The 22,675-nt window shown below is 42.5% G+C and overlaps 2 protein-coding genes across 3 annotated transcripts; one reads left to right on the plus strand and one right to left on the minus strand.

Moving 5' to 3' along the window:
- Positions 1-1,373: 1,373 nt before the first annotated feature.
- Positions 1,374-20,674, minus strand: gpbp1l1 (GC-rich promoter binding protein 1-like 1). Of its 2 annotated transcripts, none has more exons than XM_069685319.1 (12): positions 20,506-20,674; positions 17,185-18,499; positions 16,587-16,701; positions 11,690-11,819; positions 7,202-7,530; positions 6,887-6,962; positions 6,576-6,772; positions 6,291-6,434; positions 5,614-5,769; positions 3,598-3,722; positions 3,417-3,519; positions 1,374-2,019 (listed from the first exon to the last, which is right to left on the minus strand). In XM_069685319.1, the coding sequence occupies exons 3-12, from the start codon at positions 16,644-16,646 to the stop codon at positions 1,849-1,851; spliced, it is 1,491 nt and encodes a 496-aa protein (XP_069541420.1). In that variant the 5' UTR covers positions 16,647-16,701; positions 17,185-18,499; positions 20,506-20,674; the 3' UTR covers positions 1,374-1,848. The 2 variants fall into 2 exon arrangements, with proteins under 2 accessions (XP_069541420.1, XP_069541421.1); XM_069685320.1 differs by lacking the exon at positions 20,506-20,674 and adding an exon at positions 20,380-20,432.
- A 341-nt stretch (positions 20,675-21,015) lies between these two features.
- Positions 21,016-22,254, plus strand: LOC138612141 (transmembrane protein 69-like). Its single transcript, XM_069685453.1, has 3 exons — positions 21,016-21,151; positions 21,348-21,393; positions 21,509-22,254. Exons 2-3 carry the CDS (start codon positions 21,355-21,357, stop codon positions 22,199-22,201), a joined length of 732 nt encoding a protein of 243 aa, XP_069541554.1. The 5' UTR covers positions 21,016-21,151; positions 21,348-21,354; the 3' UTR covers positions 22,202-22,254.
- The last annotated feature ends 421 nt before the right edge of the window (positions 22,255-22,675 follow it).

Below are 22,675 nucleotides of genomic sequence, written 5' to 3' on the forward strand. Positions count from 1 at the left end.
AGCTTTCTACTTGGCGTGTAGGCGAACTGCTAATCTGTTATCACAGGTTCATGTCTTCGTACGGAGTTAGTTGCTACATAATTTTATAGACTTGAATAGTGTTGGTGTTATTTTCAGGTGAAAAGTAGACCAACAATGCTGATCCAGGTCCGAGTCTTCAATCAGCGTGCTCATAAAAGAAACTAAATGGCATTAATTAATCCACTAACGTGAAACAGCTGTTGAAGGAATATTACTGATAAAACCTGGTTTACGTGTTAAAAGGCCGAAATATCAAAATTTTACTAGAACTGTATTCAAACACTATTAACATCATTAAGGATACAAGTTACTCAATTGTTCAACCATAAGCTAATGACTGTTACTGTGATGGTTTAATTAAAACTAACTCAGTGCCCCGTGTAGGTTGTCAGGGCCCTGTACTGATCATGCTGACTCACTGGGACATATGAAGCCATCTTGTAAAGCAAATGTTTCACTGTTTCTTTACTGTTGTTGGATAAGTTGAAATATACCTGGGGCGCTGGCGTGGCTTAGTTAGTGGAGCGGACACCCCGTGCACAGGGGCTACGGTTCTTCTCGCGCTGATCGCTGGTTCGGTTCCCGGTCTGCCGATCATTTGGTGCATGTCAGCGCTCACTCTCTGCTGTCCGCGTTTTCTTTCTCTCTACTATTCGGCTGTCCTATCAATAAAGACAAAACAGCCACACAAAAAAGAAATACTCCTTAGGAGGTTTAGTTGGCAATTTTTTTTACAAAAGACGGCAGCCTATCATGACGTACGTAAGTAATCTTACGTCTCTGGACCCAAACTGACGCTGAATTTACTCTGAAGCACCCTAGGCATTTCTTTTATATTGTACTGTCCTCCTGATCCTTTTTTATTTTACTTAATTTTTTATTTATTTCCTTAATGTTATTCAATTTATTGTTCTTGTTTGTGTTTTTCTGTTTCTATCTCTGTCCTAGCAGACCAAAAAAATGGGGGAAACTATTTTGGAACACAGACTTGTACTGTGAATCTGAAACCTGTCTAACATTGTTTTACAATAAGTAAATAAATAAAATGTCTGCTCTGAAAAGGGCATACAATGTAAAATCTACATCTGTCGAATTATTAACTTTAAGCTCGTCTAATGGAAAACATCTCATTTATTATTTGATGTAGGAAGGTTTTTCTTCTGACACTCAAAAATGGATCAAATTCTTTAACATGAAATTGGCTGCTTTTTTTGTATAAAACCCAATGAATTAATACAGTTTATTACTTGTGTACAAGTCTCGCCACAGATAACAACAAAGTCGCCTAAAAGTCAGCGTGGGATCAACATGGAGCTTTGACACTGACGTACAGAAACACCACAGGAGGCAGATTCATATTGAAACATATCAGCTTGTCAGGAACCAATTTTTATTAATATCATTAATAATGTGTCATCAGCATCATCAATGAAATGAGTTAGTCTGTTTAAAGCAGAATCAAGTGTGCATTCATTGCCCTTCTTTTCTTGATGAACACTTCAGTTCCACAAAGCGAGGAAGAAAAAAGGAGGAAGGGGGGGATTGTGGGGGGTGGAGGGGGGGAGGAGGGTCAAAGAGGGCAGGGACTGCAGTGAAGGAGGAAACGCAGGGAAAACGACGTCTGGCGGAGCAGGAATCTCCCCCTTCACTGGGATATGATTGGTTTTTCCCTTGTGCAAGAATGACAACAAAAAAAATCAAAAAGAAAATTCAAAATGGTGCTCTAAAAACAAAGATGAGAGAGGAAGAGGGGGATTGCTTGCTGGGATGTTGTGTTGGCTGTCGTGTTGTTGTTGTTGTTTTTTTATTTTGTTCCGTAAAGCCACGTTAGGATTTGATGCAGTCGTCGTCGTCAGAGGTCTGGCTGCTGCTACTGGTTTCGGACTCGGAGCCCTCCTCGACGTTCGCCTCCGCCACACTCCTCCAGGGGGTGAAGTGGAGGGTGACACCCCGCGCCCTCGGGAGAGCCCCGTTCCTCTGCATGCCGTTCCTCTTCAGCTGTTCGGAGGACACGGACGATTAGAGTGTGAACAAAAAAAACCCATTAATCTAATCAATTACAGGCTTTGTGATTATTACCCTATTTATAGTCTTTCTGTATTTCAAACACACTTTTTTTTGTGGATACATATTGTCGCATTTGCCTTCTTTGGATAGGACAGTGGATATAGAGGGAATATGGGAGGAGAGAGAGGGTATGACATGTTGGAAAGAGCACATTTGAGGATCACCGTAACATTCGGTGTATAAAACGCACTTCTAATACTTTTTTTCCCCCCCATCTAAAAAGTGGGCTGCGTCCTATATACCGGCACTTCAATATACCAATATAAAATGCAGAGCAGTGTTTGATTGTGCTTCGATAATTTACCCAGACGATGGCGCTATAATCTAGCTTAAGCTTTGTCACGGACATGTGCTGTCATGACAAGTGCAGCCGCCATCCTCACAACAATCAATGTTAACGTTGGCTGAGCTCAACTACAGCACTGGTAGCTAGCAGGATTAAACACTCGCCATGGCGAAAACAGATGGTAGGATATCATTTGTGTGTTTTGAATGTTCTAAAGGGAAATAAATTCAAATAGTGTTGAAATAACCTGCGTACACATTTTAATTAATAGGTATAGAAAACCTTTTTCCCCTCTGGGATACCCCCGAAAAGAGTCTTATATTCTGGGTGTTACGGAGGCACATTGTGGTGCCCCTTTACATGTACTTTAGTTTCCACTCATTTGTTTTTTCACTGACAACTTTAATCTGCTCACCTCGCTTCCCTCGAGGTCTCTTTTCCCCCCACACACACACATCTGAACCTCTGCTCTCTTTCTGTTTCTCTCTCCCTGTTGATGTCTGCTGAGTCGACTGTCTTCATTAGCAGAATGTTTTATGAAACCACTCGTACTGTGAATTTTTCACCCATGATTCATCCGGGGAGGAGGCTTGTTATGAATGATTACATGTTTTTAAAAACAGTGGAATAATCAGGTCTATAATAAGCAGGAGACATCGCATCTCAATCAATGAATTTAGATGAGAGATACAACAGGATGTTTCTCTCTGTATGTTTCTCTAGTGGAGACCTTATATACAGAAGGTACACAGAGGGAAAGAGAGACGGGAGAACGTCCACTAGTTTATTGATCACGGATGGAGGAAGAATAAAAGCTAAGCAGCATTTTGTCCACAGCTTCTATCATGCTTACAAAGCTGCTGTGGACGGTGACGTATGAGGTCAGGTTGGCCATAATGGAGAGCAATTAATCTGCTGTAATTGTTTTGGCGCATTCATTATTCTATCATTAATTTATCCAAATAAAGGAGTTATGTAGACAGCCAAAAACATATCAAAGACTAAGTACCAGAGCAGACCTGTGACGCTGGACGTGTCTCACCTGTTCGGTTTTAGTCTGGAACTCTCTCAGCTCGTCCTCTGTCAGAGGCAGGAAGTTATCATCGTTTTCTGGGTACTCCTGCCAGCCCATGGCCTTCAGCAACCTGAAAAAGCATCATCATTTCTGCTTAGTTTACTGTGTGTGTGTGTGTGTGTGTGTGAGGTCGTTAGAGGTGTCGTACCGGTGCTCTGCCTCCAGGGAGCTGGACAGGTGTTCGGTGTCTGAGTCACTGAGGGAGTAGGACAGACCGTTCTCGTGACAGACCTCCTCGCTGTACGCTTTGGGCTCTGGGGTGCTGCTTTCACCCTGAGAAGATTAACACAGCAACAAAACATGCTTTAGAAATGTATATTTCTGATTGAAATACAGACAAAAGTGGAGCCAATGTCTACTTAAAAGCCAAAATATCATATTAGTCTGCTGGATTATTAGCATTATGTGCAGACAGATCAGTGATCATGTTCAGTATCACTGACATCATTAAAAATCTACGTGTAACTTGAGGCGAACGGGTGTTGCAAGTAGAATTTTGATGAAGTCATAAATAAAAACTGGACTGGATACTTTTTGTCTGCACATGCGGTTATTTAGGGAAAGAAAAACATGACGATCACTTTAAGAAAATCCTCCCCAGCAGCTTCGACTCACATTCACTGTGAGCGACTGGGGAAAACGCTCCTATAAAGCCATCTATTAGTTGAGTGAGCTGTTTGTCTTCTGACATCGCTTCTGGTCGATTTCAGTGTCAGGACTATAAATAAAATGTGTACAAATTGAATGACACTAAAGTCAATAGCCATGAAATGCTCGTTTTACAGTGCACGTGTATCTGCTCGATGCCGTCTGTCACGGAGCTCTAAGATTCATAAACCTCGCACACATCGCTGCACTCTGAGTTCATCAGTTAACTGGTCATCACTATCCATGTGCAGAACATTGCACTGGTAAAGCTTCATCTACAAATCCATGCTCGGACTGTTGCCCATTTACTTATCCATCTACATGTCACACAAACAGTGCTGCTGCAGCGTGTGCTCCCAGGGTTTCATCACTCTGTCCGCCCCATCAGTCCCTACTGAACTCGGTAAAAAGGTCTTTTCCTACTCCTCCCCATCAAGCTGAAACACTACAGCAGAATTTAAAGCTGTCATAATACTTCTAAAAAACCTGGTCTGTGTTTATCACATTATTGATTTGATTGTTTCGTACCTCTGTATTGAATATCCTGTCTGTCTGTAACTCTGCTGTTGCTGCTGTCTAAGCAGGTCTCTCTTGAGAATGACATGAGTTGATCTGTCTACATAAAGGCTGAATAAATAAAAATGCAATGATATCCATATGCACAAGGGAGAATCTACACATTAATTACATTTACACTGTTCTACATGTTTATTCAGCTGCTGCAGCAGCATGAAACAATTGATAAGAGACAGGGGATTACTATCTCAATGTACAATGACTATTAGAAATCAGCGCTGACACAAACATCAGTAAGAAGTAAATAACACAGTAAAAGATGCCCTCTGATGTTTGTAGGACACTGCAGACGTCAGGGGATCAATATTTTGAATGCCAAAGAAGCGAGTTTGGTGACGCTGGCAGGGAAACAGGATGTTTGGTCAAATTTGCAGAAAAGTTACGGCAAATGTCCAAAATTACAAGGTGGAGAAAAAGTTGGAGATTGGATGAATTTGAGTGAATGTGCGGGAACACGACTTTGAAACTTTCTAGAGGGACTGTAAAGAGGTTAACTCCGATATCCAGGAAGTTACCAGTGTACAGTTAACAATGCCCTCTTAGTTTTACCATTTAAACTGACTAGAAAATCTTTTTGAGACGGAAACTACATTTCTGCTGGTAATTCTTTTATTTCTGCAACAGTGTAAGTCTATGCAGGTCTCCTGCATGTTGATTTCACAGGAACCTTCCCCTCTCCCTCTGGAGAAACTGACCTATAACCTCAACTATAAATCAGACAAAATAAAACCTCCTAATTGTTTAATCTTAATTTTTATACATTACAGCATCCGTTTCTGGTTTGGGAGGTGATTTTTTAGTCCAGTTTTTCTGCTGTTAATGTTGACTTGTACTTGCAGAGATAACAGGTTTGACACTCCTCTGTTATACGTCTCTGTCATAACCTATACCGACTGTTCTGTCCAGTGTGGTGGTTTGTAAAGATTAATCTGCTGCTTACCTCTCCCGATGTCCCCGGGCTGCTGCTGGTCGTCAGCTCTCCGGTGCCCTCGTCCTTCAGAGCCCGCAGGAACTCGCTCTTACGGTCTGGACCGCGACGCATCAGCTTCAGCCTCGACGGGGCGATGTCTATGGGAGGAGTCGTGCTGGAAGGGTGCTGCAGGTACGACAGGAAGGGAGAGAGGGAGCGGGAGGAGCAAAGAAAGGAAGAAAAGTGAGTGTTTTTCAACAGCGTTCAGCAATGATCGGCCATTTTTACTGCCTGAGCTCTGCCAGACAGGAAGCAGAGCAACATGCACGCTGCAGTAAATGTCTTTGGACACAATGGCAACATTTACAGGAGCTACAGACTGGATCTTTAAAACACTGGAGAGAAGAGAGAGTACATATAATGCTGCAGAGGAAAAACTTCATGTGCACATGTGAGCGAGGATCTCACTCTCCAACCACACTAACACATAATTACTATGTTTAGATCAAACCTGTGATTTACTTTCACGGGGAGAGGCCGGCTAAGCATGTCACACACTCCGCCACGAGAACAGAAAGTTCAGCACAGATCGCTGCGCTGGTTTGCTTGCTGTGCAGTTTTAGACATTATCAGGAAGTCTGAGCTCTTCCCTAAATGTCTTTTGTGATCGTGGATATTAAGAGATGTATTTCTGTGTCTGTTCTCACCTCTTTCGGGGTGTTGTGCTGTGGTGCACTGACGGGGGTGCTGGGTTTGGCTGCAGAGACGGGGCTGGTGAAGACTGAATCTCGGCCCGGCATGTGAAGGCCAGGCTTAGTGATCTCTCTACCACCGGATTTCCACTGGGTGCTCTGGAAGAGACGACAAAAATCAGTCGCCATCCTGCATCAGAGCCTTCACATAAAGTGTGGGATCTATTTCATACAAACATGCTGCATCAGTTTATCAGAGTGAGGTTTGAAAATAATGTGACAGATGAGAGTCGGTCGTACTTTGGTGGGGGCCACAGCAGGCTTTGGGACCAGGTTCTTGTAGACGCTGGAGCCTGTGATGGGAGCTTTGCTGCCGTTGGTGGGCAGGGCGCCAGCAGTGGCGAACCCCGCGGAGAAGGCTGTGCTGGGGTCCTCCTTGGAAACCTTCTTGATAACCAGCATTTTGGACACCATCTGTTTGCCACTAGGGGGGTTTTCTGCAACGAAATGAGCGAGCGATAAAATGTGACAAAGGAGAGGACAAGAAACTGTAAAACAGAGCTTATTTTTTTATTGCAGAATTTAAATGTTATCTGGACCCCGTCTCTTACCCCACACTCCAGCATGTGGAGCCACCGCTCGCATCTGAGTCCCAGGCTTTCCAGTTGTTTCAGGGTTGAGGGAAGGCTACAAAGAGAAACATGCTTTAAATACCGAAGCATTCACATTTTTTATATGTAAGTTATCAGCAAAGAATGTGAGCATGGTGTTGCTGACAGTATTAAGGCTATGGGGTTAAGGGTGGGAAACTACTTTTTCTATCACACAGTAAATGTTTCTGACAATAATCTTCATTAACATCAGAGCTTTGTAACTAAAGATCTATGTGGAGGCCAGTTGCATGCTTGGCATGCTTTGGTACTCACAAAGTCCTCTTCCACGAACTTGAGTTTGTCGTCCTTGCCGTCTTTGCGTTCCTCGTTTGGGAACTTGTCCGGGTACGAGGTTCCCTTGCGGGGATGAAAGTTGCCGTTGCGCTGCCGGTGCCCCGCCTGCCTGTCCCTGTCGCCTCCTACCCGTTTGGGGTGGCGTCCCTGGTGGTGGTGGCTGTCCTGAGCACCCCGTGGAGCTCCGTGCCAACTGGGTGTTTCCTTCCAACAGGACCCCCCCGCCAGCCCACCATGCCCTCCTTTAGCCACCCCCGAGTCCACCGAGTCATGCCTCAGAAGCAGAGAGGGCTGCTGCCAGCCGTCACCTGCAGAGAGAACGAACATGCAGTCAGTTTCAGAGTGATGTCATCTTGCTTAAGGAAGTGATGAAAGTCTTTCACAGATTAATCAGTAAAATGACTTTACAAAATGAATAGGGCTCAGTCATGGCCGGTTCACTGAGTCAGTCATCTGTCAATCGGATCCCTGACTGCTACAGTCACATGTCGAAGTGCGGGCAAGACACTGAATCCCAAACTGCTCCTGAAGGCAAAACCATCGCGTATGAATGTGCACAGATACTGACTCTGCCATCAGTGTGTGAAAGGGTGAATGTGACATGTAGTGTAAAAGCACTTTGAATGGTCCAAAAACTACAAAGTGCGATATCAGTGCAGTCCATTTCATTTTTATCAAATAGACGAACAAACTGTCCATTAAAAGATACATAAAAACAAGGCCAGTGAGTGTAAGAAAAGAAACCCTTTGTTACTCATTTCAGGAGCTGCTCACTACCTGTTACCTGGTTTTCTGTTAGATATATCTGTAGTGATACCGGAGAAGCCTTCCTCTTTAACAAGTTTGCCTCATCACAGGTGACAAAAAGTTTGTAAAGGGAAGTGAGAAATAAAAGTAGGAGCAGGACACAGTACAGTGTATGTTTTCCTTGGGTTGTTAAGTCAGCAGGGTTTTAATATAAGCTCAGGTTCAAGTACAGCAGTTGTGAAAAGGAATGCGTGTTTGTGAAGCACCTGTTTTATGCAACGTTATCACCACATCTCACAAACATACGTCACTAGTTAATCAGTTCCCTAGTTAGCAGCTACGAGCTGGAGTAAAGAAACCTGTGATCTCTCATCTACAGTTCAGAGGACTGAAGCTGGAAAGGTATCAGTGGGATTGAGTATCAGTGAACGTTTAATTTGTCATGCTGGTGTATGCTAGCCACCAGCTTGTGTACAGCTGAAAGAGATTGGGGAGGGAGGATATCAGGTTATTTTTCTTTATTGAGAATCCAAACAAACTCCCCCTGTAATATGGATGTACCTCATGAGTCAACCAAAAGATGATGCTGATCCTAATCATAAAGGCCGTTGAGGTCTGTGGTTAACTCAAAAGCAGAGTTATTAAAACTAAAAACCTATAAAAAACCAAACCAATCAGAAAACTGAAATTTTGGTTTCCTAACATAAGAAAGCCTCATTTCGTTCAAATCAAGAATTAAACAACTGCTTTCACTGAATACCAACATGTCTTTAATTGATTCACCTTGACTACCGTGACAATCCACAGAGGCATACTTCACATTTGCTGATGTTTGCCTGAAGCTGCTGCAGTAAAACAGACAGGTAAAGATGCTTGCAGCCAACAGGAAGCACATTCAGGTTTAATGCTGAATGTCAGAAAAGCAGCCACATCACTGACACCCTGCACCAACAGTAGTCTCTTCTTCAAAGACCAAAAGACAGAAGGCAAAGACCACTTCCTACTAAGAAACTACAGCAGCAGTTACAGCGTAGATTTCACACTTCAGTGGACAAAGCTGCCCCGCTGCTTTCCAAAGATGAAGGCAATGCAAGGTGAGCAGAGACAAAGTGAAGTAAGGGACGACTGAGACACCTCTGGGAATGTGCGAGGAACTGATGTCAAGCAATTCGGTCTAACGATCACAGCTCGGGGTTAACTTTTCTGCTGCACCTAAGAGCCTCCTGTTGGTCCAGCTGATCACCACAACCTCATTCACCCACAAGAACAACACAGCAGGAACAAAGACCAAACTTAACTGAATGATGATGCAACTTTTCAAAAAACAAAACACTTCAACCACTCCTCTCCTTTGATCTTTAGCTTCAATTCCTAAGAGGGAGATGAGCAGGAATAAACTAGCCTTTGAAAATATCACCAGAACTGCACACCTACACACAAGTGCAGACACTGATCATTGAAACCAAATAATTCTAGAGAAAGAAATGTCAGACTGTTCGAATAAGTTGTAAATTAGCTCATATATGGACTTCAACGCCACCTGTCTGCTGCTCACAACGACAACACCTCTGCCTCCTTCACTTTGAATCAAGCAGCAGGCCTCAATAATGTCATCAATTGAGGCCCTATCAAAGTAACAACAAATAACCAACCATGACCAGCTTGAATAAAAAACTTTAACTTGGGCATCTTTAAAATTCGCCCCCTCCAGTGGTCTGAGACACTTTCATGTCAGATGTAAAAATGTTGTGAATGTCTCTGTCATGTCTGATTTTCTTAATACACCCATGGTCTCCTCTGTCCTGTCGGTCAAAGTGAAACTAAAATTAGCTGTTGTTCCATCTCAAGAAGGCCGCAGAGATTTCAACATGCACGATCAAAAACAAGAAGCACTGAGCAGCAGCTTTAATCTGATCCCTGATCAGTTCAACCGCTGAATGACCTCTGTAGATGAAAGAGCACTGATCTTTATGGATGAAGGAGTGGCGTAAAGGGGATAAAACCTTTGTTGAACAGTTCATAAATACAATATATTCACGTGTTTGTGTTAGCTAACTGCTACCTATGACAAAAAGCTTGCTAAACTCTTCTTGCCAGTGAGCTGCATTAGTGCCAAAGTTGTTCTTCTTCTGGTGTTTCAGGAACATTACCACCAAGAGCAAACAGACCCTGACTCGCATGTGGCTGGGAAAACAAAGACGGCTTGCAATCAAGATCATGATCAGGCGAATAGAAACAAGAGTAAAAATGGGCGACGAGTTAAAGCAGAAAAACCAACAACATTTAGTGTGTTGAGGAACTTGTGCTGCCAGATCAGCTTCAATGAGCATGGGCGTTGATTCCACAATTAATGTCTACTTGAAGGAACACATTCCTCTGAATGATGTTCTTTTGTTTGTTGTGTTTTAATGAATTTGGTGTAGTGTGCTGTCTGACACGTCAGTCTGAAACGTCCCATAGGTGCACAACTGGGCAGAGATCTGGTGACTGTGAAGGCCGTAGTATATGATTAACTTTTATACTTGTCAAAAGATTCAATGACCCCATGTGCCCCATGGATGAGGACATGAGTCATCACATCTGGATAGAAATGTCTATCTTAAGCTAAGGTTATCAACCAGATCAACATTGTTTTACATTGCATAGACCCTTCTCTCCTAGGCAGGGGTCTCCAACCGGTAGCTCGCAGCCTGGATTTTAGTAGCTCGCCAAGAGGTTCACACAAAAATCTTACGACAATAAATGCACCTGGAAAGCCTCTTCCAACTTCAGTTCAATCAAATACACAGATGTCCCACCCCCTCCAATACATAATAACATAATAAGATAGGCCTATCAGCTGTCAATAAAAAACAGTGATGCTCCTGGCAAGTTTGTCAAGATCTGGACCTAACCAATCACAGCAGCAACCTCCATCCGCAGCACGGGTCAGTTATGCTGTACGCTAGCTGAGCTAAAATGATGAGTTTGATGCTATTAGCCTGTTAGCCAGATTTATGATGGACAGTGAAAGTGGCCACGCCAAGAAAAAGCAGAACACATACTATTTCCACAGGGAGTGGGAAAGTGACTTTTTATTCATGAATGTGAAGGACAAGTGTGTGTGCCTCATCTGTGGTGCCAACGCTTCAGTCAACAGAAGAATCGACATGGGCCACAAGCAATTACAGCGATGTAATGCAAGTTGCTCCTGAGCCCTTTTATTTTTTTAACCATCAACATTTAGTTGTCCCCTGCTCTGAGGGGACAAACCATGCCACCAAAACAAGGCAGAACATCCCCTCACTGTTGCCGTCATACTGGTGTTGCCTTTACTTAGTCACCCGTCTGTATGAGGTCAAGTGTGGACCAAAGTGTCGTAAATCTCCTCTGAAGACAGAGACAGTCAAAACGCTCTTGCTGGTTTCTTAAAGTTGCCTTCCACAGCTTTAATGAGCGGACACTGCCTTCAGGAAGAAGATGAATTTAAAGCTCCTACACACCCACAGTCCACCCACACACGTGTTTCCACTGATTAGACCTCTTCTCAAGACTGTGTTGAAATGTACAAACTGTACTTGATCGACGTCCCCCTCATCCTTATGAGGGTTTTGTTCTACATGTATAACTTAAACATTCCCAAACAAATCCTTTAACATGATCCTCTGTGATTATTTTCATACACACCACCTCTCCCTTTAGGCCCTGTATTAATCAGGGTTAACAGTAGCATGTTCTTACCTGCTGGAGCGCGCAGGGAGCCGTTGTTGAAGAAGCCATCGGAGGAGTTGTGGCGACGGCGGCTCGGAGCGGTTCTGCCGTCTCTGTGGAGGTGGGGCTCACCTTGTTTCTCAAGGTTGGCAGCAGGGGACTGGAGGGGGACAGAGAGGGGACATGGTTAGTCTCGACAGTTAGATGATGGGCAGTGAACCACATGCATCTCTTCAGGGGTTAAACTTTGATATAAAGGAACATAAAAATAGAGCAAGAAATACCCCTACACATTTTTCAGGACAATCTTTTCCCTCTACTTATCTGGAAGAAAATTCAGCATAAATCCCCTCCCTAATTAAACTTCCTCTTCACTCCTTCACACAGCCAAAATAACTCAGAGTGACACTGTCAATGTGTGGATCTATTCTTAGGGAACAAAAATGAAAATAAAGTCATAACAGGAAGTGAAAACAACCCTGGAAAGCTTTATAATAAGACATGTGCAGCCATGCTAGCCGGTAAGATCATAAAAGCAAAGTGTACATTCGTCATGGTAATGACAGCTGAAGGTTGGATATTATTGACTGCAAACGCTCAATTCAATTTGAATCATTTCCTTGTCGTCAGCTGAGGCTCAAAGATCAGATTAGATGGATCTCTTTAGTCTATCGCTGCATCTAAAGGAATTTTTATAACTTTAGCTGACTAAAAAGAAGTGGGAGGAAAAGTATAGCTCTTTAACGTATGCAGACTTCCCCCCCCAAGGACAGATGACATCAAGTTGAAGTCATGCGTCGGCAGCAGGACAGTGACTTGACAGTGCACTTATTTCTCTGTCTCGACACTGGATTTCACAGACAGGCCACTTAGCTTCCTGACTCACAGATTACAACCTCACATGGTCAGACATTCAGGAGAAAAACCAATCCAACTGTTCACCTATCGTCCACATTCTGTATTTGCTATGTACAGCCAAAAATCACGTCTCAAGAGGAAGCAGTATTTTGGATCACTACTTGTGTTAGATAAACTGAATTTGGTGGATAAATGTTGGTTTCATTCCTCCAAATTGCTGCCACGTCCAAAAACATCCCCCGCAACTAAGACAACTCTGGTGATGCTTCTGTGAGTTGCTCTTTCTCCTGTTGGTCTCAATCTGAGCCTTTATTGGCAGTCTACAACACAGGTAAACATGTCATGACAGTTAAACTGCATGCAGCTACAGATATACAACATGTACACAATTTAACCTGTCAATCACATGCATTTTTCCTTGTAGTATCTCAGCTAATCTTTGGATAAATGTCCTTGTAAGAAAGCATTACAAACACAAGAGAAGAACGAAATCGGGGCGCTGGTTAAGCTCAATGGGCAGAGCAGGCGTCTCACATACAGAGGCTACAGTCCTCAACACAGTGGTCGCATGTTCGACTCCTGCCCTCGGCCCTTTGCTGCATGTCAACCCCAACTTTTCTCTCCCAATATGTCCTGTCTTTCTTCAGCTGTTCTATCAATAGAGACAAAATTAGCCCAAAAATTATCTGAAAAAAAAGAGAAAAGAAAAAGCAAAGAGCCAACTCAGAAAATAAAATCCAGCCTTGCTTCCCCAACATCTGCAGAAGGGATCACACAGCTTTACCAGCCTTCAATTCATTTTTTATCTTGGTTTTAATATTTCATGTTAATAAAACACAGCCTCTCCTTTATTTCATTGGTTAACATCCATGTTATAACAGTGATAAGGCCAATTCAATGAAACAAGTGGCAGAGTAAGATAAGCCAGACAGGGTTACAGGTCTTGCTTTTTCAGAGGACATTACAGAACATTTGAATGTGATGAATGTTGCAGGGCCACAACAAACTCGTCACAGAGTACTACGACAGCGTTCGTGCTTTCCAAATGAAATTGGCTCTCTAGCAGACGCAGCTGTCCCAGCACAACCTAGTCAACTTTCCCTTTCTAAAATCTCTACCTGTGGATTACGAAAATATGGACACGTACAAGAAAATACTGTGGGGGCTCACAGGCGAGTTTAAAAGTCGATTTACTGTCTTCACTCAGCTGGAGAGGGATTATGCACGTGAGAGAGGAACTGCGAATGGAGCTGATCAAACTGCAGTGCAGCGCACCGTTTAAGTTTGAATCTACATCTGATCGTGTGACATTACTTTATCGAAGACAGCATTTGCATCAAAGATAGTCTGCATGTTCGGGACAACATATTAATGCGAGCAGGTATTAACGTGAGAGATGAAGTCCAAACTGTCGGCTAACGCACGGACATCTGAGGGACATAATGAAAATCTCCACTGCTCAGAAACTAGTTCCTGATGTCGACAGGTAAAAGTCAAAAAGTGTCAGGTACCGACCAGCAAGTGCAAATGTGAGTGTTCCTTTTCCACTATCAGTTTCACATAGACTGCCAACCACATACCTGATTGGCAAAAATCCCTCCCTCTCTCTACCCCTCTCTCATCACTACACACTGGATCCCACGTGCCCTGATCCCAGGGCAGCTGGTCTAACCCCGATATCAGGTCGGACTTTCCAGACAGTGGTACGCTGTTTTATAGCCTTAACCAGCAATATTTAAAATGAATAATTAATGAATCACAGTGAGATTTTAACACTAAATGTACTGCTGTTTAGAGTCATGTACATAGGAAAAAGTTTATTATGCCACTTGTTACACTTCCCTTCAACTGTATTGTTGTACAGTATTATTATATAGTATTATTATTAACCTATATTCTTTCAAATGTATCATCCGTGAATGACAAAGATATCAAATTTGAAATGAATCTTTGTTAATATGTTGCATGGATTGCATGTTGCCTTCTTACATTTGAATTTTATGCAACAACATGAAAAGCTCACTGATTGGTACAAGTATCTGTTGGCTCTTATTGAATGATTTCAAATAATAAAACTGTAGTAGCTGATATATCTATGTGTTAAGACATCATGATGTTGGCAAAAAATAGTCCGGCCCCTTTGACGTCTCATCTGAACAAATCCGTTCCACTACCTAATATGAGTTTGACACCACTGATTTAGAGTCACCACTGAACCCAACGACATGCTCGTTGGGTTCAGTGTGAGAGACTGTGGGAGGAAGCCAGAGTACCCGGAGGGAACCCACACATGCACGGGGAGAACATGCAACCTCCACACAGAAAGGCCCCCTATGTCAACTTCGACTTGGAGCCTTCTAGCTGTGAGCTGACAGCACTAACCACTGCACCACCCTGCAGCCCTTGATTCTACATGTTTTTTGTAATGTTGTTTATCTTATTATAACTGACTGAAAGCTAAGACAGCTCCACATTCACTTTGAAACAGTGATGTTTGAGTGGCTTCATGTGCAAGTGAGTAATATTGGACTAGGGTGAAAACAAAATCAAATCCTCGCAGAATAAAATGGTCAAAAGCTCTCAAACTTCGTGCTTGAATAGTAAAAAAACAGCTTCAGATTTGAAGATTAATATCTTTACATTTGTGGAAAACACTGAAACACAGGTGGAGTATTTTTGTCCATTTCAGCTACATCAGATATGTCACTTCAAAAAACTGCATCTCTTCAGCGTTACACAGATTTTCATCACTACTGTCCTGCAGAGCCACAGAATCCCTGGCTGAGTCACTGTTTTAGATATATGCATGAGTCAGTTAACATGACAGATGCTAACATTAGCTAGCAACCTTCAATGAATAGTGTTAACCACTCCTGTCTAACATCCTAGGGACTAGCTGTAACTTGGGGTAGCTCATATATTTATTTCAACCAATAATGGCAGGGCAAATGTGGATAATGTTAGTCTGTAACAGAAGGTTATATTTGCGTATGTTGACATAATTAATACATGAGACGACTAACATCTGCTAATCATGTGGATAAATAAAAGTAGTGTTGTTTATGATGGATAAAAGGTTTGAAGTGGTGGCTGTGTCGGGGCTCTCCAGCTCTGCAGTACAACAACATCATCAAAAACACTAATAATATATAATGTGTTAATTATTCATGTTTCTATCTCACACCTGAAGGCAGTCCTTCCAGAAATGTAAGTGTGAATTTTCATTCTTCACGCAGCAAAGTCATAAACTACCATAAAACAACTAAGAATTATTAAACTTGTGGGATGTAAAAATCACACAGACTCTCCATGAAATCCTCCACTAGTGTGTTAAAGGAGCAGTTCGCCCCTGGAAAAAGCCACTGTCAGTCAAAGCTGGTGTTCTCTGTAATCAATAGAAGCAATAATATTTGAAATTGGCGCCATAGCTGTGACGAAAGTTGTACAAACAGCTTGTGGTTTCGCCCATCCTACATTCTCACAACACCCAGCATGCATTGCGCCCCTCCTTTTGAAAGGAACGGCCCAGCGAGAGACGCTGGAGTGAAATACCGGTGGATCGTCTAAAAATCTTCGGGTCTGCAGTCATGACATTGGAGGCGGGCGTCCTAGACTGAGGAAGTATAGTTTAGAGAGCTCCCTGGCCTCCGCCAGATGACGTGTATTACGTAGTCTGGTGGAGGTTTTCCAGGGCCCATTGGAGAAGCGGATAGCGTCCTCCAAAGGCACAGAGCAAAATGGCATTTTTTTCTACCATGCTGGCACCAGCTCCCCATAATTGCGCGATAGGACTGAGGTTGAAAATCAGCGAACTGGCCCTCTAAGTTATCACCTGATGTCATTATAATGGCATCTTATCTTCTAAAATCAGTGATTTTCATTGAAGTACAAATTGTATACGTGAGCATCTGCAGAATGCCTAAACGGACACACACACAAATACACACACGCTCTCTCTCTCCGGTATAAGGGTTTGACACACTTCACTAAAAAGGTTATATCTTTTTCTGTGATCGACAAGCACAAACTCAAATACATCAAGCACATATACACACACATGCTCACACACCTTGGCAGGCTGGGGCGTGGAGAAGTTAAGCCAGGCAGGGACAAAGTCATGCTGCGCCATTTAGGTCCAGTGTTTCCGGTCAGTGGATCGAGGCATCAAACCTCATGGCCAGGATCTGACAACAGAAACAGACACAAAGGAAAGACATATTTAACATCTTTCTTCAACTTACAGGGCAGGGATTGATTTCACACTGAATCAGATTCCCTTTTATATGTGATTCTATCTAATCTCTTCAAAGCATTTTGTACCATCAGTCATTTTGAAATTCACTGTGTAAATGTCTCCCACAAGATGAGCCAAAAAGAGTCCTATTCTTAGCAGAAAACAACAAAGCTCGACTCGCTGCAGCTGTGCCTGTGAAGCTGATAACTGGTTGACAGCCTGGATGGAAAACATCCTCTGCTGCACCATAAAAGCCTGATTTTTAAAACATGTGTTTCTGATACATTTAAATGGCTTGATTTTGCCCATTTTGCCTTTGAACTACCCTGGAAATGACTTATACTGAACCTCACAACAACAATTAATTTATTGGCTATTAAGTAAACCCATGCATGTTTGTAAGCGAGTCAGTTGTATGCAACTTCATCATTACCCCAGAGTCTGTGGCTCTGAAGTCCTCTGCCTCCTCTCTCGGTCCGGCTGGGCTCGCTTCCTCAGGCCTGCTGGCGCTGATCACAGAGCGTGTGCACTGACAGACAGGGAGCAGCTCACCCACAACCCCCTCTCCACCTCCGCCAGGACAGCACAGCCCTTTTCCCCAGAGGCAGATCCCTTCGTCCAGGGTGAAACACTGAGAGATGGGTCAAAAGGTCGCAGGAATGATCTGGAATGGCGATCCAGAGAAAACTGGCCCAGCAGGAGGTGGATTCTTTTTTAAACAGAAGGTCTACGAAGGGACGACTTTCCTCCTTGAACCAGATTCCCGAGCAGCTCCTGTGACGGTCACGTCTCTAATGAATTCTGAGTGCTACAGTTTCCAGTCTGGGCAAATTAAATCCTTCAACAGAATATTTGAACCATTCGCTCTTGTTGTCAGGAGTGAGACTCAAAACCTGATTGGACTTAATGCTGATTGGCAAAGTGAATTGACTTGCAGGTGATTGGATCTTTCTTTAATGTAAGGAAGCAGTCTGTAGAAGTTGTCTGCTCTTGGATACGGACAAGAGTTTTTGCAGGTGTTCCACTTTGACACCAGATGGAGGGGGAGAGACACAGCTGTTGTCCTGCCACACTGCGTGCCAGTAAGCTTTAACGTCGACCTTTTACCGAATCATTTTAAGATCGACTGAAACGCATGCAGAAAAGAAAAAGGAGTTCAGAGACAGTCTTTTGTCGGCAATGGAGGTCACTGAAAACCACTGCTCACCTCATTAAACTGATGAAAAAAGACTGTCTGAGTTTGAAGAAAATAATGCTCAAAGGTTCAAAGTCACATGACAATGAAGGAAGTTAGACCCTATGTTACATTGCCGTCATTTTCAGTTTTTGTTAGTGAAATAGGGATTCTGCTGGATGATGCATTATAACGCCTTCTTTATCGTTATATGTGTTAATATCACATTTGTAAGACGCCCATTTAATTATCTGCGGTTTTCTGATAGAAGCAGATGAAGGGTAGAGCTCTGATTTCATAGATATGCAAGCTCAAACGCTAAACAACAACCTTCCACATGTCAAAAGGTCTTCGTGTCGTGTGATGCACAAGAGTCCTTCAACAAAAACTGAGCTCGTCCGAAAAGGGAATCCTCAAGACGGCTCGATGATGAAAAATACCGTGTGTCAAAATTTGTCAAGTGGGTCTTTTCGTTCCTCCTTGAAGGACTTTTCTTCTCACGTGTGAAGTGTTGGAGCAGTTTTCTTTTTGCTCGCTGAGGGCTCACAGGGATCTGCACAGGAACAGACTAGACCTGCGGGAAACATAAACAGTATTAGCCCTTCTTACCAAAGCTCCAGGTTCAAAAACACACACACACATAGTCAGTTCAAGTTCATTAGATACAACTTTCTGACATTATACATATCTGTTAACAACAACAACAGACCTGCAATAAATCTGACATTAAGGAAAGTTGTGAAGTTTTGTTGTCTCTGTTTGAGAGGTGTCAATATAGCTGTATGTTTGAGGTTGTTAAATAGTATTATGCCATGTTTTAAAAATTAGTCAACACATATTGATACAAATGAGATGGACAAAACGCTAAGATATTAGAAAACACATGTCAGTATAACAATAAATTGTAACTGCTCCGCAAACTTAAGCTTCAAAAGAACCCTGAAGTTGATTCCACGGTTCTCCCTAATACAGAGATGTATTGCAGGACTGTTGTATTAAGACTCTGTTAGATTAAGTTAGAATTGTTTAGTAAACTGTCAAGTGAAATTTTTTTTTTTACAATTTTGACAATTTAAGCTAAAAAGCAACATTTCCCTTTGTAGCATACCTGCGTTACTGCAGCTGTGTGATATTATTAAAGACACACCCCCTGCACTCAATACCCTTATTAATTTAAAAACCCAAAATAGCTTCTAATGGAAGAGACAACCAATGTCTTAAAAGAAACTACGTTTGACACTTCAAATGCACTTTGAGAGGCATGAGAGAAAAATCATGACTCAGTGATCTAGGAGCCATTCCATGCTGAAAGCTGCCTCTTTGATAAAATTGTGTCGGCTTTGGTAAATGAAATATTTATACCGGTGTAAAAATAACTTGGACACTTTCTTCCTCAGTACTTCTCCCCAGACTGCTGTGCATCCAAACTGGCCTGGTGTAAAAATGTGTGTAATGATGCTGCAGAAAACTTTGTGCATTGCTGTATAATAGAGCTTTAACACTCACAATGAATATAAACCCTGTATATTAGTATGCTATGCGTATTTTTTAAAGAAATTTGATTTTATTGCCTACTTTTCTCTTAAATCATTTATTTATATCGTCTTTTTTTTTTTAGTTTTATTTTACTATAATACATCTGCACTATGTCTTGCTACAATGATGAATGTAGTGTACCATTGAGAGTGGAGCCATGCCTGTTATGTTATCCTTACTTCAATAGGATGCCTGAATGCTTTATGTTCATGTCTGGTGTTACATGCTGTAAATGTTAATTTATACAATAAAAAAAAAAACATAAACCCTGTATGCACACACTGAGAGCTGCCCTAGTCTTGTTCGCGTATTCCCACTTAACTATTACGTCACACATCAACATCAATGAGTTCGCCGCGGACACGGGATACAATTTGCAGCGCAGACATGTACCTCACTGTGAAACATTACTCTGCAGACTGTGACACAAATACCTCTAATATAGCAAAGTACCTTCTTTAGATCTATCATACACCAAAGAGAAACATCTGTGTCCACAAGCAGCAGATCAACACAACACACAGCTACGTTACATGCACGTTTCACCATGCTAACTAACTAGCCGGGGGATGTTATGGATTAACTTCAAGTGCATCGAAATAAATTAACACGCAAAGCAGCTGTGGTGTTGGCTAACTAGTCAAAGTTAATCGCTGACTAATAACCTTATCAGACTTGCCCTAACTCTACTGCTAGCTAACTCTGTTTAGTTACTAAGGTTAACGTTAGCATAGCAACTGTTAGCTAATAGCTGCCGTTGCCCAGCCGCTTATCTAGACCACGACAAACGCTCTGTAGTTCGACTGAATTAGTAAAGTTGGGGGGCTTATAAGAGCAAAAACGTATTTAATATGCGCATGGTAGATAAATCAATTCATTTAAGCAGCTGTCAAGAACATACAATAGAGGTAAACAGACCTGGCTTCGTTGGAACAACACAGTTTCAAAATGGCTACCTTAGCAGCAGCAGCACACATTCATCAGCCTGCTAAGTGCTCGCGAGCTAACTTGCAGTGTTTCATGACGATAGCGTGAAGCTGTTACCTTCTCCTGAGCAAGATGGACTCCAGTAGAGAATTATTCGAACACGTATATATTCTCCAAACATGAACGAGATTACACTTTTTCGCAACTATAAACTTCTTTAATATAGCGGCTATTGGTGTTTGTTTGGGTTTTCGTAGCGCTTACCACTGGCGCTGGCACTGAGGGATTCGAACAGCCTCAATGATGTTACGTTCAAGAGCTGCGCTGATTATGCAACCTCATGAAGTTGTACAGTGTTGTCTTAAAATCGAAGCGGCTTTACACTTCAACTTCTTTAAACCGTTTACTCCCTGAACAAAACAATACACTGTCTAAGATAAATACATGATTAAATTTGGATATTTTTATTTTTTACTTAAGAACACAGTGTTAGTATCAGTTAAACCTTTTTTTTGTTCTTGAATATAACTTAATACCTCCCCCGCCACAGACAGCCAAACTAATCGATATCAGAACCAGTCTCATTCAGCTGTGGAAGATGAGGAGAAAGGCGTTTAATCGAGCACCGAAGGAATGGCAGCCTACAAACGACCTCTAGTTTAGCTTGTTAACTTTAACTTTGTAACCGTTGATTCTATGTATCTATGCGTGCAGTGGTCTTGGCAAAGCACTGAATGACAAACAATTAAAGGGAGACGTTTAGGTAACTGGAAAGTTTGTAGTTTATCGGTTGTTACAATGGGATAGCGCTTTATTGCGTCAGTTTGAGCAAGTGGTTGTATGCTAGCTGTAGTAACCACAATGTTAGCTTTGGCTGGCTTTATCACAGTTAAACTTCTATAGTGCATGTGCTATGGGGCTTTTTTAAAAATGTCTAATTAATGGCATGTCTTTTTCAGGTGGAAAATGATTAGATTTGCATCTGGAAGACGCATCAGTGCTGGGGTAAGACTAAAGGAAAATGTAACTGTTAATCAGTACAGCGTGCTTAGAGATACTATATCTGTCACCATTACATAACAATACTGTTTACGCACTTCCATGGTTAATATGTTCCCAGGTTCCAGTATGGAGATGTCTGCAGCAGATAACCAGAGCACCTCACTACACAACAAAGGCTCAGCTGTTGTTTCAGTCTCCAGCCTCCTCAGTTTTAATGGCATCCAGACTAATTTCCACCAACAGGTTGTTGAGCATCAGGCCCGTGAGCTGGCTTGCCTCACGTCTCTGTCACGGTGATTCACGAGGCGACAGCAAAGAGGGTTTCAGTTTGAGGGCCCTTACCCAGGCTCCCAAACCGGCTCTATACCTCGGTTTCTCTGGACTCCTCCCTTTCCTGTCTGCTCCTCTCCTGATGGCAGCCACACAGTCCTACTACCCTGAAGTGGCGTATGCTCAAATGGTCTACGGAGCCTCTATAGTCTCCTTCCTTGGAGGAGCCCGCTGGGGGTTTGCCCTCCCTGCTGGTAGTCCTGCTCAGCCGGACTGGATGAACTTGGGAAACAGTGTAGTGCCTTCACTTGTGGCCTGGCTGGCACTCCTCTGCAGGGACAACATTGCAGAAGGAGCCCTGGTTGTTATTATGGGACTGGGCCTCTCCTTGCACTATGACCTGACCCTGCTGCCTGGCTACCCTCCCTGGTTCAAAGCCATGCGAACTGTCCTCACTCTGGTCGCTACCTTCTCACTGGTGGCGACTCTAGCAATCAAAAATTTCTGCACAGAGAAGACGATAAAAGAGATTCAGAACTGACTGAAGAGGACAGTTTTCACTTTAAGCCACATGGACTCAATAAAAAAAGTCAAATTAAGTGCAGATCTGCCAACAGTCTGGTTTGTTCATGCTGCACACCAACACAAAACAGTTATTCTGTTACTTGTAAAAAGGCTTTAATATATTTTGGGACAAATGCCACATGCATAAATGTAGTCTTTTCAGTGTTGCAAAATAGCTACAGAATGGATTAGTAGAGGAAAGTGCAAAGTGCCGGGTAAAAAAAACCCAGAATATTGCATTTTGACAAATGAACAGTTTGACTGCATATTTTCCCTTTAATTATTTTGAAACTCCAGACTGATATGAGTCATTAACACAGCTAAAGGAATACACTGGAATGGCAGTTGTTTGTGGGAATTTGAAACCTGCACAGTATAGTTCTGTTACTAACTGTTCTGTCCCTGCCTCTGTAATGACTCTCTGTGAATAACATAAAGAGACATTGTTAAA

Source organism: Semicossyphus pulcher, unplaced genomic scaffold (assembly GCF_022749685.1).
Source record: "Semicossyphus pulcher isolate SPU_LCO1_2020_fin unplaced genomic scaffold, fSemPul1.0.p SCAF_7, whole genome shotgun sequence".
NCBI classification, from domain to species: domain Eukaryota; kingdom Metazoa; phylum Chordata; class Actinopteri; order Labriformes; family Labridae; genus Semicossyphus; species Semicossyphus pulcher.